Genomic DNA, 15,062 nt, shown 5'->3' with positions numbered 1-15,062 from the left:
AATATTGGTCTCAATTCACAAGAATTAGATTCGCATTCGCAAGGAAATATGTACTGGTACTGTTTGGAGAGAAAATAACATAAATTTATGAGGTTTATATTACAAGTACAAATCTGGCAAATTTCTCTGCGCAAGACCGTGCATGTCCAAGAATATTCCCTGAGTTTATTCTAGAGAAAGCGATATAGAACGTTTGCTCGGACTTTGCATAATTTGTTTCTTAGAATCCGTGAAATCTTGATCCAGACTTAGGATTGCCTAGAAAACATTCCTTACACACAAATATAATTAATTTACTTTGTTTCCTAGAATTCAATTCTAAATGGTTTTTCCTCGTGTCACTTACTTTTGGAGTCGTATCTTTGGCTGATTATTGATATGTTGGTGATGGTGGCTCTTGTCTACGTGATAACGTGATAAAACGGTATCCGTAACATTCAATCGCGCTGTGTTAAAAAGTGACGGTTATTTTATCTCGTAGATAAAGCCATCCATAATAGCCCTGGACTATAATTCTGTAGCTAAAACTGTGTACACGTCCCAAAGATTTGAAGTTTAGTAAATAACTATATTTATTTTTTCTACTCCAGCACTTAAATGTGTCAATTAAATGACTGACAGTGATATCTAAAGCAATGTCATTTGAATGCTTTGTCTATAGGCTCATTCTTTTGATTCATCTTATGAGTATAATACAACTGCTTTATTTTTTTTAAAGATACAAGTTCCGATCATCTTGATTGAAAGAGGTATGTTTTCATTTACAATAATAACTCTTTTTTTTTAATAATAACTCAATTTTTTTTAAATAATAACTCTTTTTTTTTTTTTTGCTGCAGCTGTCATAGAAAAAGTAATGTATGCAACAGCTCATAATTGGTTCTTAAAATTCTCGGGTCTTTTTTTACAAAACTCGACTACGTCTCGTTTTGTAACTTCGACCCTTGTATTTTAAGAACCCTTATTATATCACTGTTGCATAAACTACTATAAAAATATACTACAAAGCTCTAAATATTAGGTATGCACCGTGAAACCAAACAATGACAAACAAATGACAATCGTTAAAACCTCACTAATTCCAATACAAACAAGCACCCTGCTGACTGGGTTCCATCACGGCCCGATCCCGAAGTGGCGATGATGCTTAAAACGCCGTAAAAATTTTACTGTCTGAAAGGAAAATAAATAGTTTTTCGCCCGTTCCACTTAAGACTTGTGCAATAAAATCTTTACAACTGTAAGAAATAGACTTCGGGTTACAGTGAAGTAAGGAGACCATTGTATAATGCTCAAGGCATTGACGACTATGGTAGCAGGAATATAACTAAACGTTGTTAAACTTAAAATATTGTAGCGTTATATAGAACTAACAACAAAACAACCTAGATGCCAAGTCGAACTTTAAAAATCCCATATCAGTGCTAGAGCTACCCAACAAGGAACTTAAATTGATAACCTGATGAATGTTAATGGAATCATAGATAATAATCAGATTCTTAATTCTTAAGTACATCTCATAACCATGCATGTTAATGCATGTGGTATCTGTTATGATATCTATGCATCACACCTCTGCACTTAGGTACTACATATTAATGAAAACGCGTTTCCCCTCGTTAAAACTAGTTTTCCGTATAGCGTAAAAATTAGTTTTGACGAAACGATTCACATAACACGTTTTTTTTTGTAAATTAATATTAGACAACCTATATCTTGGAGTGATTTTAATCTTAAACATACAATAATATGCTTAAAATTTTAATCATTTCTACATATGTACATATGTTTTTTGCATGCCTGTTGGTCAAATATAGCGACACCACTTATTGTAAGATTACCATCACTGTATGTACTACCTATATTTGCAAATAAAACATTTTGAATTTGAATTTGAAAATAAATAAAGTCGGTTCTGGCGCTCGTCGAGCCGGCCGCTACCGCGACACACGCTCCTCCTCGGTTCGCTCGTTTTCGTACCCTTCTTTTGACTCTGACAGAATACCGTGAAGACTAGTTTTAACACTTTTAACTAGGTACACACTTAAAATGTTTTAGTTAAAATGGGTTGTTCTTACGGTAACATTATATAATATAGCTATTCTTACCTTAACCGATTACTCTGTTATAAATGTATCATGATACATTGGCATGCCTTGACTACCATTCACAATTATTTAATTAGCTGCCACCTAAACTGCGGTAGGGCAATCAGCTGTCGGAGGAACCCACGTTGTAAAAATTTGACAGTTATCGTTGTTTACTAAACTGGCCGTATTTATTGGGAGGGAAATAGTTAAATTATGTTCCTTGTGTGACGAACTTTAAGTATCGCGACGTATAATTAGTAAGTTCCTGTATTTTATCAATGTCTGTATTAGGAAGTGTATAGGTACAGTTAATATCAATTATAAATTAATGTAATTCTAAATATTTGTGGAATAATAATACACCACTCTACACCCGCTTGTTTTCTCTAAGAATTCTTCATAATCGCTTTTCTATTGTAATATCTAGCTTGATAAGAATTTATTACTAAAACATACAAAAACACGTATTACATCTCACGAATCTACGCTGCTAGAATACAAATAGTACCCTTGAGCTTAAAAGAATAACATCACATGTAATTAAAGCGTAAGAGTCATATACGATAATATTCTTCCAACAATACGAAATGCATAATAGGTCACGACAGACGAAGTCTGCGTGAACGCATCACGATTTATTATGTTGGTACAAAATCAATAGCCAGTTTCCCAGCAAATATTGGCGATGCAGCAGTCGTGCCAACTTTACAGGAGGCACGCACTGCTCGCGTCCGTCAGGATGGTAGCACTTGATTTGCAAAGGCACCGACTTCCGTCGATGTACGCGCGGCGTATTCGATACGATTGTCTTAAATAAATACATTAAAAAACCGTTTTTAAAACCAAATTCCTATTTACACATTGACAATGAAACCAAGGAGGCATCAAAATGCACATAAGGCGCATATACATTTTAGGATTTTAATATATTTATGACTTTTTTGGCCTTGCATCAAAACGATTGAGAGTAAAATTTAGATTTTAAAATCATAAATTTAATCTTGAGGTGCCATCAAAACAAGCAGTGTTTATTTAGGATAAGATCAGTGCAAATATGTATTGAACCTTCGCAGAATATCTTCATAGCAAATACAAAGTGAACCAAAAAAATGTAGGTGTATCGGCCAATAGAAAACAAAGCCAAAAAAGTGATAAGAAACAGTGAAAAAGTAGATCGCGTGATAAATATTTTGCTAAGCACTTGTTTTTTTTTTTTTTCATTTCACAATTTATTTTCCATAATAAATTAAATATCAATCAATAAAATCTGACGAAAGTAATTTAAGTTACCACTGTAGGTACTGCATTACATATCCTGCCCTGCCTTTTGTATAGTTGCAATAAAAAAGTAATAACTGTTGTTTTTGCAAAGAAAATATATTGCAAAATGAATTACGTATTTCACCATCATTTTAATTATGCGTATACCTATTGTATGCGTATAGCATCTTTATACAGGATGGTCCAAACATCGACGTCCAAAATTTTTTTTAGTTCCTCACATCGTGGGCTATCAGAATATACCCCATGTATGTTTATTTTCTAAACAACATTCACAGAAAGAAACATTCAAAAAAGTTTAATAGTTTTTTTTAAATAAATTAATTGGTTCACCTCAGAATTTCTTAACAAAAGTTAAAAATGTACAAAACATCCGGCAAACATTACAGCTCTAGCGTGGACCAGCCTAAACTGATCTGGCGGCCTAGCCAAGGTAACAATCGCTTGCGCTTCGCCATCGAATCGCTTTGTGCCTCTCTATCACTCTCACTTTCCATATTAGTGTGACAGTGACAGTTGCGTTTCGTTCGCTACGGAGCGTTAGCGATTGGCATGTTGTCTACGGGGCCTGTCCACCTTCCCCCGATGTTACCAAAATAATCAAAGTTGACTCCCAAGACGACAGCCAAGGGATCATTTTGGTTGGCCATTATAATAATTGTCGCAGCATCCTGCAAGTAATTGGAACCAAATGAGAGGGTTGAGGCACAATCGATTTGTCCCCGTGACGGTGTTAAGGTTTCCGCTGTAATTATATTCTGTGTGTAAATTTGTTAATTTAAAATGTGTGAGAAATTGCTTTATTTAGGTACCACATGAGGATATAATGGACGTTTAAATTCACCCCGATTAGATGATTTTTACATTAATAAAGAAATTACTTTGCACAATGTAGATACATACCTACATAGTGCATAAAAAGCAATAAGAATCGATTACCAAAAGCAACAACTCACGACTGGCCATAAATTTCAATTCAATTATTTGGTATGCAAAATGATATAGGTAGCCGAAAACTTTAAATTCCGGTCAACGTATTGAGATTTTTGTCAATACTCGTACGTTAAATACGTATGAAAAAAGAATACATAATCTTTTGGTTCCGATTAATGGCAATAAAAATTCCGACTGCATTAACAGTCATTGTTTAGTGTACATATCATGTAGGTATCTATTGTAATAGAGGTTTACAAACTTACCTAAATTGATGTCTCGGGCTGTACACTCGCAAGCCATTGCCAAAAGAACGAAAATGACAGCGATTGACATTTCGCGCCAAAACATCATGGCGGCCCGCGTCATGTTTCACTGTCTCAGCTCTTCTTGTTGGGATCCATTAGTTTCTGGAACAATGCAAACGGACTCTTTATTCCTAAGGTACTTTAAATGGAATTGTACGCTAATAATACTATATTGATTCACCTTCACTTATGCTTTATGGCGAAACAAATAATTTAATCCAATGTTTCACTAGACAATAAAGTTGAACTCTCCTGTCTTAAGACTCTCTCAACGCACAAGATTCGCTCTCCCTACGCACAGTAATTAACACGAGGGTAAACAACAATTTAGTCTCCTCTTTAAACAAATAAAAAGAAATCGTAGGTACGCCATATTTTACGTAGGTACTTTTCAATTGATTACTTAAATACGCAACGATAATGATATTACTTTAGTTTTACTCGTCTACCCTCCTAAGTCCCCGCGTACAAATTTTTGTACATATTCCAAAAAATATTTTGAACTTTCATTGAGTAACTAAGGGTTCCAATTTCAAAAATAAAACAAAGCTTCTGTGACTCAGGAGGCTACTTACAAAAAAACATGTGAGATTTCAAAAAATATTTATCGTTATGTAACTATTCTATATATAAATATTTTAGTTTGGAAGTATCTCGCTCGTTATACTAATGTTAAACGGCCATATTTCAGAGATAATTGACATTTGGAATCATAGCGACATCGTCCTAAGATGATCTGGCTTAGCGAGATGGACAAACTCGTCATAATCTCGGAACATGGAAAACTTATGATATTTGCGTAAAAAAGTGAAAAATTAACTAATTTAATGTCCATTGTTTCTTAAAAATCATGTAATAAATAAATGATAAATACTTCATTATAGAAAGGCATTTTACAAGCACTTAAAATTTACTTAGCAGATGAATATTTAGGCCCTCCGAACATGTGTATCCATGCCAGGAATAGAACTCATATACTCGTAGCAATAAAAACCCATACGCAACGGAGTGCGAAGTCGTCTCGAAAAGTGCGCGAGGGCAATAAATGTCACAATTCAAGCCCTTTAATAACCGACGAAAATATATATATGTAGGTACTTAGAGAAGAATATCCGCACGTATCTCGTGTGCATTGCGGTGAATACATTATGGTTATTGGTAAGTACCCATATGATATTTTATTTATGGCAACGCATGCCCTTTATGGATAAAAGCCGCTGAATTGTTTTTCTTTTAAACTGACGAAGTGGTCTTGAGATTCACGCAAATAAATACCCAAGTACTTATTTAATCAAGAACGTAGTGGTTGGTATTGTTACAAACTTCCTCATAATTTATTTGGGTTAATTTTTAACAAAGAACTTATCATATTGCCTTGCCGTGTTCATAAATAAATCCAGGCGCAATTTGTTGCCGGTCTGTCATAAACAGATTTCAAAAGATTTATGCACATAATTAAAAACAAAGTTTACTTACAAACGAGGTCATCCCAAATGCCGCGAAAGAAAAACATTTTCGTTGGTATTTAGTCGTTTATTTTTAAAATAATTTAACTCACCGGCAGTACACGAAGAGAGGTCGTTGCCTTTGTATAAAATTAAACATTAAAATAAACAAGCATATAAAATAACTCGCTTTTGATTCAGACCGATGGGTTTGGTTAATGAAGGGGTTGGTGCTTTTATAAATGTTTGGTGTCGCGTTTCATTTGTTTTTGGATTGAGGTTAGGACGGTGATAAAGGTATCATAATCGTTTAGGAAACTAAAATAACTTTTTGCCTGCAAAACAACTGCAAGATTATGTCTTGTTTGCGGGAAACCCAAAGCGGGTTTATTTAATAAATAATAATAATTGATAATAAATGATATTTGATTTGATTTGATTTATTAAAGTATTTATAGTAGCCCTGATCGCAAATAAATATGATTACTTCTATAACTATTACGGTATCAGTTAGCTGAATGGCAAATAAATAGTTTTATACTAATTCATCGCTACCTAGTATAACGGTTTATTTTCTAATCCATGTCGTTTTCAGGTAACTACTTGACTAAAATAACTTTAGGCTAAAAAAACAAGGGAACATAAAATATTAAAAAAATTACACCCCCATCATAAACGTAAATAGTTTTTATAAAGCAACTTCTTTAACGCGTAAGATTCTGTTTAATGTTATTTTTCATTAGATCATATACCACGCGCCAGTATAACAGAAGTATAATAAAAACTTCTAAACAGTATAATCACTTCAGAGTGTCGGAATCCGTGTAGGGTATAAAGTAGTACAGTCAGCAGCAGCAGAAGTCAAGTAAACGAGGTATTCAAAATGATTCTAATCGCGTCTTTATTGTTGGCAGAGTTCACGCTAAGATCTTTGTGCGGTTAACTGTACAGTCAGCACCATAAGTAACGTATGAAACAACACGACAAACGTATCTGCCACCCTCCAATACTTTTCCAAATAGATGTTCAGTCATCAAAACAATTAGCTTAGCTGCATACATATTTGTACATCTTGAGAAATCGTGTTCAAAAGTATCTGCAACAGTTTAATTGTTCTATATAAACAGGCATATCTCTTTTTGTTCATCTATCAGAGGATGGTAGATACTTTTGACACATAGTCTGTACGCCACTTTTGATGTTGTCATTTATTGTAATACCGATCGAGTAAAAGAGCGATATTACAAGAAAGTTATGCTACTCTGTACTGTTTTATATTGACAGTCAATGTTCTGGTGATAAAATTGTGCTGTGCCTGCTACACTGCAGTAGTATATCACGACCGCTGAAGGGTTAGACCGGTGTTGCCACATTTAAAAATGGATACATCAACCGATTGCTTTTTTATTTGTATTGTAACCCGGTGTTAAAAATAGCTTTCAATAAGCTTTTTCTGGTTGATTTATTTGTAACAAAACGGGGCAGTTTTTTGAGAGATCTCCTCAGTTTATTATTAACTTTCGACGTTGTAAGGCTATTTTTAATTTAAGCCTTTTTAATTTACTTTGTTTCAAATGTTACCTTTGCTACAAATTTGTAAATAGCCATTATTATACACAATCAAAATAGTTATTAATGTTATTATACCTCCTGAACTAATATATTTTATTTATTTAAATGCCTAACATTAATATTATTATACATATTACCTTTAGGTGCATAGAGTTGTTGCTGATAGAGTTTTTTCAGTCTTTTCTTTTTCGTGCCGTCTATTACTGGTTTCAGGATAGAAAATGCATTTATTTTACGTGTCATACTAAATTTTACTGCAAAAAGCTTAGCAATACAATAATTTGAAAATGTATAAAAAAGATTGTGTCAATGATAAATAACGTGAATACTTCTACAACTGTCCCTGAGCTCAGGAAATATTCTGAATACCAGAAGTCAGTAAGTTTAATAGTTCCAATGAATGCGATTGAACGTTTCAATCAAAACTGTAATAATAGAAACAAATGCAACATAGTTCTAGTAAAAGTTCCATTTATTCAGGACAGGTTACATAATCTTTAGACAGGGATCTGCAATCATTTGGAGGTTTGTTTATAGGTACAACAACCATCAAAAATGTACATCTGAGCAATATTAAATCTTAAGTCAAAGCAGTAAAGGCCTTTCAAGAAGATTGCATTTTGGTGGTTCTGCTACTGCTTGATGCACTGCGTGCAATGTTTTCTCGTTCACACAAATAATTATATAACGAGGCCTCTAAACAGCAGATGGCGGCGTTTTTTATATGAATATTAGTAAACAGTATGCTTTATTGTAATATACAGCGTGTTCAGTTTCTTAAGGAGTTTCTGTAAAACCCCGATTATTATTTTAATACCTAAGGACTGTATCGTTAATTCTGGGTACAACTTTACTTAGCCGTTTTTTCTGATATTATATTTTTATTTAAAAATTACACATATAGTTTAATTAGTGCTATAATGATAAGTAACATTTCGTCCTGGGAGATCGACGTAATGCATATGGTTTGGACAATATTTACCTAATCCTCCCGAGTAACAACAACGATTGTAGACAAATAAGTACTACAAGAAAATTTGCGGTTTGCGAACAAAACGAGATATTACACAAAAAAAATCGTACTACGTAAACAGCAATTACACATGATTCGTAGAGCGAAACATCTGGGCATAGTCTAATCATTTCTTTTCGTTGGAAAAAAGTTTTGGATCTGTGCATGGTGGCCTTTTAGAGATTATGGCATGTTACTTACGACAACCCCGACTTTGGTATACAATATAACCATCATGGAGCGTTTCTATCGACCTAGCCATGGTTCAACGCCATGAATGTCCGTTAGGCTTTGGATTTCGGTAGATTCTTTTAGCTGTTTCCCTCATTTCGCTTGCGTCAAAAATTGACGGGAATTCAAAATGTTGCATAAAAAGTCGTTTTCATGTAAAAATAAAAATTCACCACATTTATTCTGTGGATGTTCAATTGAGCAATCATGAAAAGAACTCTTAGATGACATATTTTGGCAGCATATTAACCTTTTGTTTCTTTCAATCGTAACAAGGAATCGCTGAAATAGTCTCAAATTAAACTCGATAGGCTTGTCCAAATTATATTTGCTAGACGGTATTAAAATCATCATAGAGTCCCTAAAATAAAATAAATGTAAAACCTTCTTATATCAGATGTGGCTTAAAAATACCCCCAGATTATACCTTAAGAACATAGTAAAACAAAATAATACACACGTCAACAGTTAGACCAGGTTTTATCTGTATCCATAATTAACGATACGGTCCTTACGTCCTTAGTCATATCTTGTTATAGCTGTTTACTTCTGTTCAATTTAATGTTTCTTAATTCTGTGTGTGCCTAGGCCTTCAGTCAATCATGAACCGTTTAAATTAAACTTGATCCGTAATAACATATTAAGCGCATAATATATGTCTCCTGCTTTTAAAGAATATTATATATTCTACATTTAAGTTTTCCACGCAGACTAAGCGACCTAAATCGAACGTTATCAAATAATTGTACGCTGGTACAAGATAGTTAGGTATGTGAATGTTGGAATGACAAATAATAAAGTGAGATTATTAATTAATTTATTTGGCACTGACTATGAAAACAAATTATGCAGCCAAGACCCATTCATAGTCTGTGAGTTTCCCGGTCAAGATAAAAAATGTCTGCGTAATTCCATCTTAAATCCTGAGTCGGTCGCGGTGTTCTATTTTTATATTTTGTTACCTTGATTACAAATACATATTATTGTTTGTAGATTATACCTACTAATACAACCGCGTAATACTAACACTAAGTTGATTAGCTCAAACAATTTCAGTATTTCTGGCCTATCTGCTCACAGCAGCTCGAGTGATGATAGCACAGCATCCATCATGATAAACAGACTTAACATACAAACAAATCAGCCTCATTTGTCATTGCCGGCCGCCTTAAATAAGCACACGCCCGCATTAGCAACAACAATAAACAATTAACGGTATATTAACTAATCGTGTACAGTAATTACTCGTACCTACTGCTAATAATAACTATAAACGGAACAAGGTATCGAGTAACTGAAATTATGGTTATTGCTAATTTTATAGCTTACTGTTATTGCCGCAGTGCCAGTTATTTGCCAAGCTGATAACTTTAATTGATTTTTGATGCAATATATTTCAACACTTATATTTTATCTAGGATATAAATGGTTAGTGGTAAATCCAACTCATAAATATAAGTTAATAATTAAAAATGCTTAATTAAACCAAATTATCATCTAATTGAAATTGAAGTATGTTTTTTTAGATTAGGCAAAAAAGATCTTATATGTGGATTTTGTATGGTTTTCCTTTTTCAATTTAGTTTTTGAACTTTTTTAAAAATGGTTACTCATAGGGTTTCGCGAGGTCTACTGCTCACAGAGTACATTAGTAGTTTAAAATCTAATTAAAATTCTCGTACTCTGCAGGTAACTAGACGAAAAATAAAATATTCTGTATCCGTCAATCATTACTATAACATAACCAACAAAACTCACCGCAAACCACAATCAATCAAATGGCAATACACCGATTTAACCACAGTTCAACGTATGCGCGGTTTGAATTTGCGTTCGAAATTTAAAACATCCTGTGCAAGGAAGCGCGCGCACGTGCCCGTAAACTTCCTGTGCGCTAGCGCCGCGCCGTCGGTTGGGTTTAAACGAATAGAACGTAGCTTTTACTTTTTAATCTGTAAGGACTTTCAAAATTCAAGCAATGTGATAGGTAGACAACCCATTTTTCAACAGTTTCACGTAAATTTTATCAAATTGCACCCCTATATTTTGTTTTTGACAAAACGAATTAATCCATCGAAACTTTCATTTCACGAATTAGGATTTCCTACTTAAGCTTTTGTATTTATATAGTAACAAAATTACAAAAACCAAGTTTGCCTATCCCGTATAAGGAATAAAAATGTTTATTTAATTTGTTTATCATCAACTTCTCAAAAATGGATCTAACGATAGCGTTTAACATTATTGTATTAGCGTTTTATTTGTACTTATTCCTTTTATCCGTAAATGCACAGGCATTCTGGAACAAAAAAAAAATTCCGGTGCTAAATAGTTTAATTGATCACTCAATTCTATAATAGCCACATTCATCTTTCTCTTAGCGATCAGTTTCGAGAACCCAGACGCGTGTATGGACAAAGCAAACTGTTGGACAACAGAGAGAGATCTATAGAGGCTCGTCGGTGGTCTCATCCGACGGAACATTAACTCCAGCGTAGACGCTTTAGTTTTGAGTGCTCTTCAGCTATTAATGGAACAGGTACCTGTATTGGAAAAACCTGACCTTTGTCATCGTGTAAGCTTACGACTTACGTCAAGAGCGAAAATAATGCATCTGTTATTTGTGAGGTTAATTAATTATTAGACAGCCTGCGTTCAAAAAATAAACTATTCTATTCTATAATACGGTTTCACCAATCACTGCAATATCATAATTCATAACAACGATAGCAATGAACATAGACGAATGTCGATTTCCAAGTTCACGGAAAGGCCCTCTGAATTGTCTGAAGCGAACGAATTTGATTAGGTACCTCTGTATTTATTATATACCGCAAGTTTACCTGTAGATACTACGTATTCTTCACGGTAGTAACCGGTATTAAGGTCATATCTTGTTTGGTCTACGGTTTCGCAGATAGCACGGACAGACAGTAAACAGCCCCGTTTATATATAGTTTTGTTTGGCTTGGAAGGTTGAGTGGCCAGCGAATTGCTTCGATGAAGGTAATCTTTGTTCGTGGAGATCGTTTAAGGTTTATATTTGAGAACTGATTTATAAACAATAATTTGTTTTGAAGCACCGTAGATAACATTTTTGAAATATCAGTCCTAGTAAAGTTCTGCCGGACCTTACTCAAGAACACACACATTACGTTTTCAATGCAGCACTTAAACTCGTAAGTAAGATTCATTTATAACCGAAATACAAACCAAGCTTTTAGTCATCTAAGTGCTTTCTTTCTCAAGTACCGTAACCCTTTGTGGTGTACTCTTGTTTGTTGTACCTTTAAATGTGGTATTTTTAGAGTGCAATCAGACAGATATTTACCTATCTACTATCTCAAGAAACTAAAAGCAGAGGTGCATTAAATGTAAATAGTTATAAATAAGACAATCTTAGATGGTATAATATTAAGATTTTTAAGTACATATCTCGGTAATGTAATATTGCATTAAGAAACAAATCACATAACAAATTTAATAGCCTACCCTATCACCATTATTACATTCTTTCCATAATAAATATTATAGTTAACCATAATACTTACGGAGTTTTTAGTACCCGTAAAAATTTTTTTTTTACATTAATAAGCCCCAAGTTTCTCACATTAACAACCGATAATTCCTATTTAGTGGCAATATTGCGACCCTATTGAAATAGCATATACAATAAAAAAACTGTGGTGTATTTGAGGGGTACAATTTCAAACGTACATCAATCGATTTAAAGAAAACAAATGAGGAACAATTCTTCTAGAATAATCGTTTGACAAAATTATAATTTAGTTACAAAAGTAATATTTTAATAAAACCTTTGCAAATGTGTATTTTTTATTTTTTATTAACAATTAATAAATTATCTAGGTATTTTTGTTATTGCTGAAATCAATGTTTAATAAATTACGAAAAGATATTTGTATCATTTGCGGTATTTTCAGAAAGATCGAAGAAGGGAGATACAATGTAAGTACAAGATTGGCTGTCAAATATAACATTTTGTTATACCTAGATATATTTTTATTAATCTTTGGCCTCAAACTTCGAGCAACACCGGCTTCCGACACGTCGGAAGGGAGGGGCCCAAGCGATATCTTACCGTACAAATCTTTCTGCCATTTTTTGCGGGAGAAAAGGTGCAGTCACACTTCTCACACGCTTACATACAAAATCCAATCTGTAATGACGACACAAATACATAGAAAATGACTCCCTACACAGACAAATGCACACCTCGATCTGTTTTTGTGTACGGACAAGTCACAAGTCTCACAACACGCACACTAACACATTTTCGTCGAAGAATTTAATTGTTTTCTGAGAGATGAGAAGTCGGATTTGTCGCTCAACCGATCCGCAATTTGTACTGGGCGAGAAAAATCGATAAATCCATCAATTCATGAGACTAAAATATAATAATTGTGTTTAAATGTAATTAAATGTATGATATGTAAAAAAAAAACATGTGAAATTTAACACCTTCTTTTTGTAAATTTGATGTCCCCGACCTCTTTTTACAACAAAAAACCGAGCAATTGGCATTTTTTCTGCTTCTGTGTTCACTCGCGCAACTGGACTCGGACTAGTTTAAAATCCGAGCGCAACTAGTTTTATTACCCGCGCTAAATCAGTTGATCTTGTACCTAGGCAGAGGGGAAATAGTGCGAATGCCGCCTCCCTTCCGTGTTGCTCGAAGGCCTCAAAGATTCCCTCATTCTGGTGGAGCATTGATTTGACCGGCCTTGTTCTATTACATGTCCCCCAGTGCGGACTCAAATTGTCCCAGCTATTAGTAAACCATTGATAATTGCTGATATACGACGCAAAACAAGGCAGATTATGTAATTCGGTAAATAACACAAAACAGACATACATATGTATAATTATTAATTATAAGTACATACCTAATTGACCGAAGCGTAGCGTAGGTCTACGTTTTGACTCGGGCATTTTGCTTTTGTATGTCCGGATGTTCTCCTCTACAGGTCGCAATTCTTAACCGATTTTCGTGAAATTTTGTGACCGAATTCTATGACTAAATAAAATTTTTTTGTTGATCCGGTTTTTGGAAATTTTTCAAAATGGCGGAGTCGTGATAGCTCCCGCCTAAACAAATAGTCGTATCGGTATCATAAGAGTTGTTTCTTTTTGAGATATGTTTATAGATTAAATGGCCAAAAATTCAGAAAATTTGTATCGCTGGTTTTGGCGGTATTTAGATATTTAGTTTTTACTTGAGAATGAGTAGCTAAATTTCGTCAGCTTTAGTAAGAACTATAATGGCGTATTTTGCAAACGTTCGCTTTTTTTGTTTGCATCGGGAGGTCCCTGGTTCCATCCCCAGTAATTGTATACTGCTACATAACTTTTTGTATTTTTTTATACTTAAATTTCGTATAGTTGTTTTTTATTATATTTTTTATTTTGAAAAAATGAAAAAAATCGTATTTTTTATTTATCAAGCACGGGTTAAGCGTATTCGTTTAAATTTTTTTTGTACCTTTATGTAGTTTTTATTTTTTTGTTTATATTACATGTACTATACCTATATTTTAATAAATATTTTTGCCATACATTTATTCAGTTTTAAGCTCTGCTCGCGAGGTCTACAGCTCACAGAGCCACTAGTAATAATTGGACCCGTCTTAAACTACGCCCTAACAAAAGAGAGGTAGGACAAAGCGAAATGTGATCTAGCTCGAAACTGGAGCAGCCCAACTGGGGAAGTGCCTCCTTCTAACAGAAGACCACAACGTTAATAGCACAGTAAGCTTTCCAGTGCTACCAACGATGGATCCTTGTAAGCTTGTAGGGTCCTACTAGAGTACGCCACTAGAGTTGCAAGTGCCAATAGGCTGCGGTAGCTGCTTACCAGCAAGCCCGCTTGTTCGTCACCATGGTCACCATCATGGTATTAATAAAAAAACACAAAGATATTCGTTGTAAATTGAGCACATATGTACCTAATAATCCTTTTTTGAAATTTTGTCGGACAGCTTAACAAATCTAGAGCCCTAATCGAAATTTTAAAATCTTAACTTGATTTGTTATTGATATTAACACAACTAGTACTATCGGATAATACATTTTCTATCTTAAATGACACCTCGATACCTGACAATAGCAAATGGTCACCGCCGCAATTGGGCACGCTGCGGCCGTAACGGCCACCGCCCTACGTGGTCAGAAT

The 15,062-nt window shown here is 34.1% G+C and overlaps 1 protein-coding gene across 2 annotated transcripts in view; it reads right to left on the bottom strand.

Moving 5' to 3' along the window:
• Positions 1 to 15,062, bottom strand: part of LOC134647925 (fibroblast growth factor receptor homolog 1-like) — an 82,791-nt gene that overhangs the window by 34,768 nt on the left and 32,961 nt on the right. For both annotated transcript variants that reach the window (XM_063502304.1, XM_063502313.1), the window contains exon 2: positions 4,571 to 4,714. In XM_063502304.1, the coding sequence (XP_063358374.1) occupies positions 4,571 to 4,673 (103 nt within the window). In that variant the 5' untranslated portion in view covers positions 4,674 to 4,714. The remainder of the gene's footprint in view (positions 1 to 4,570; positions 4,715 to 15,062) is intronic.

Source organism: Cydia amplana, chromosome 1 (assembly GCF_948474715.1).
Source record: "Cydia amplana chromosome 1, ilCydAmpl1.1, whole genome shotgun sequence".
Lineage (NCBI taxonomy): Eukaryota > Metazoa > Arthropoda > Insecta > Lepidoptera > Tortricidae > Cydia > Cydia amplana.
Note: the sequence above shows the minus strand (reverse complement) of the source record. Positions and strands in the feature narration are given on the sequence as shown.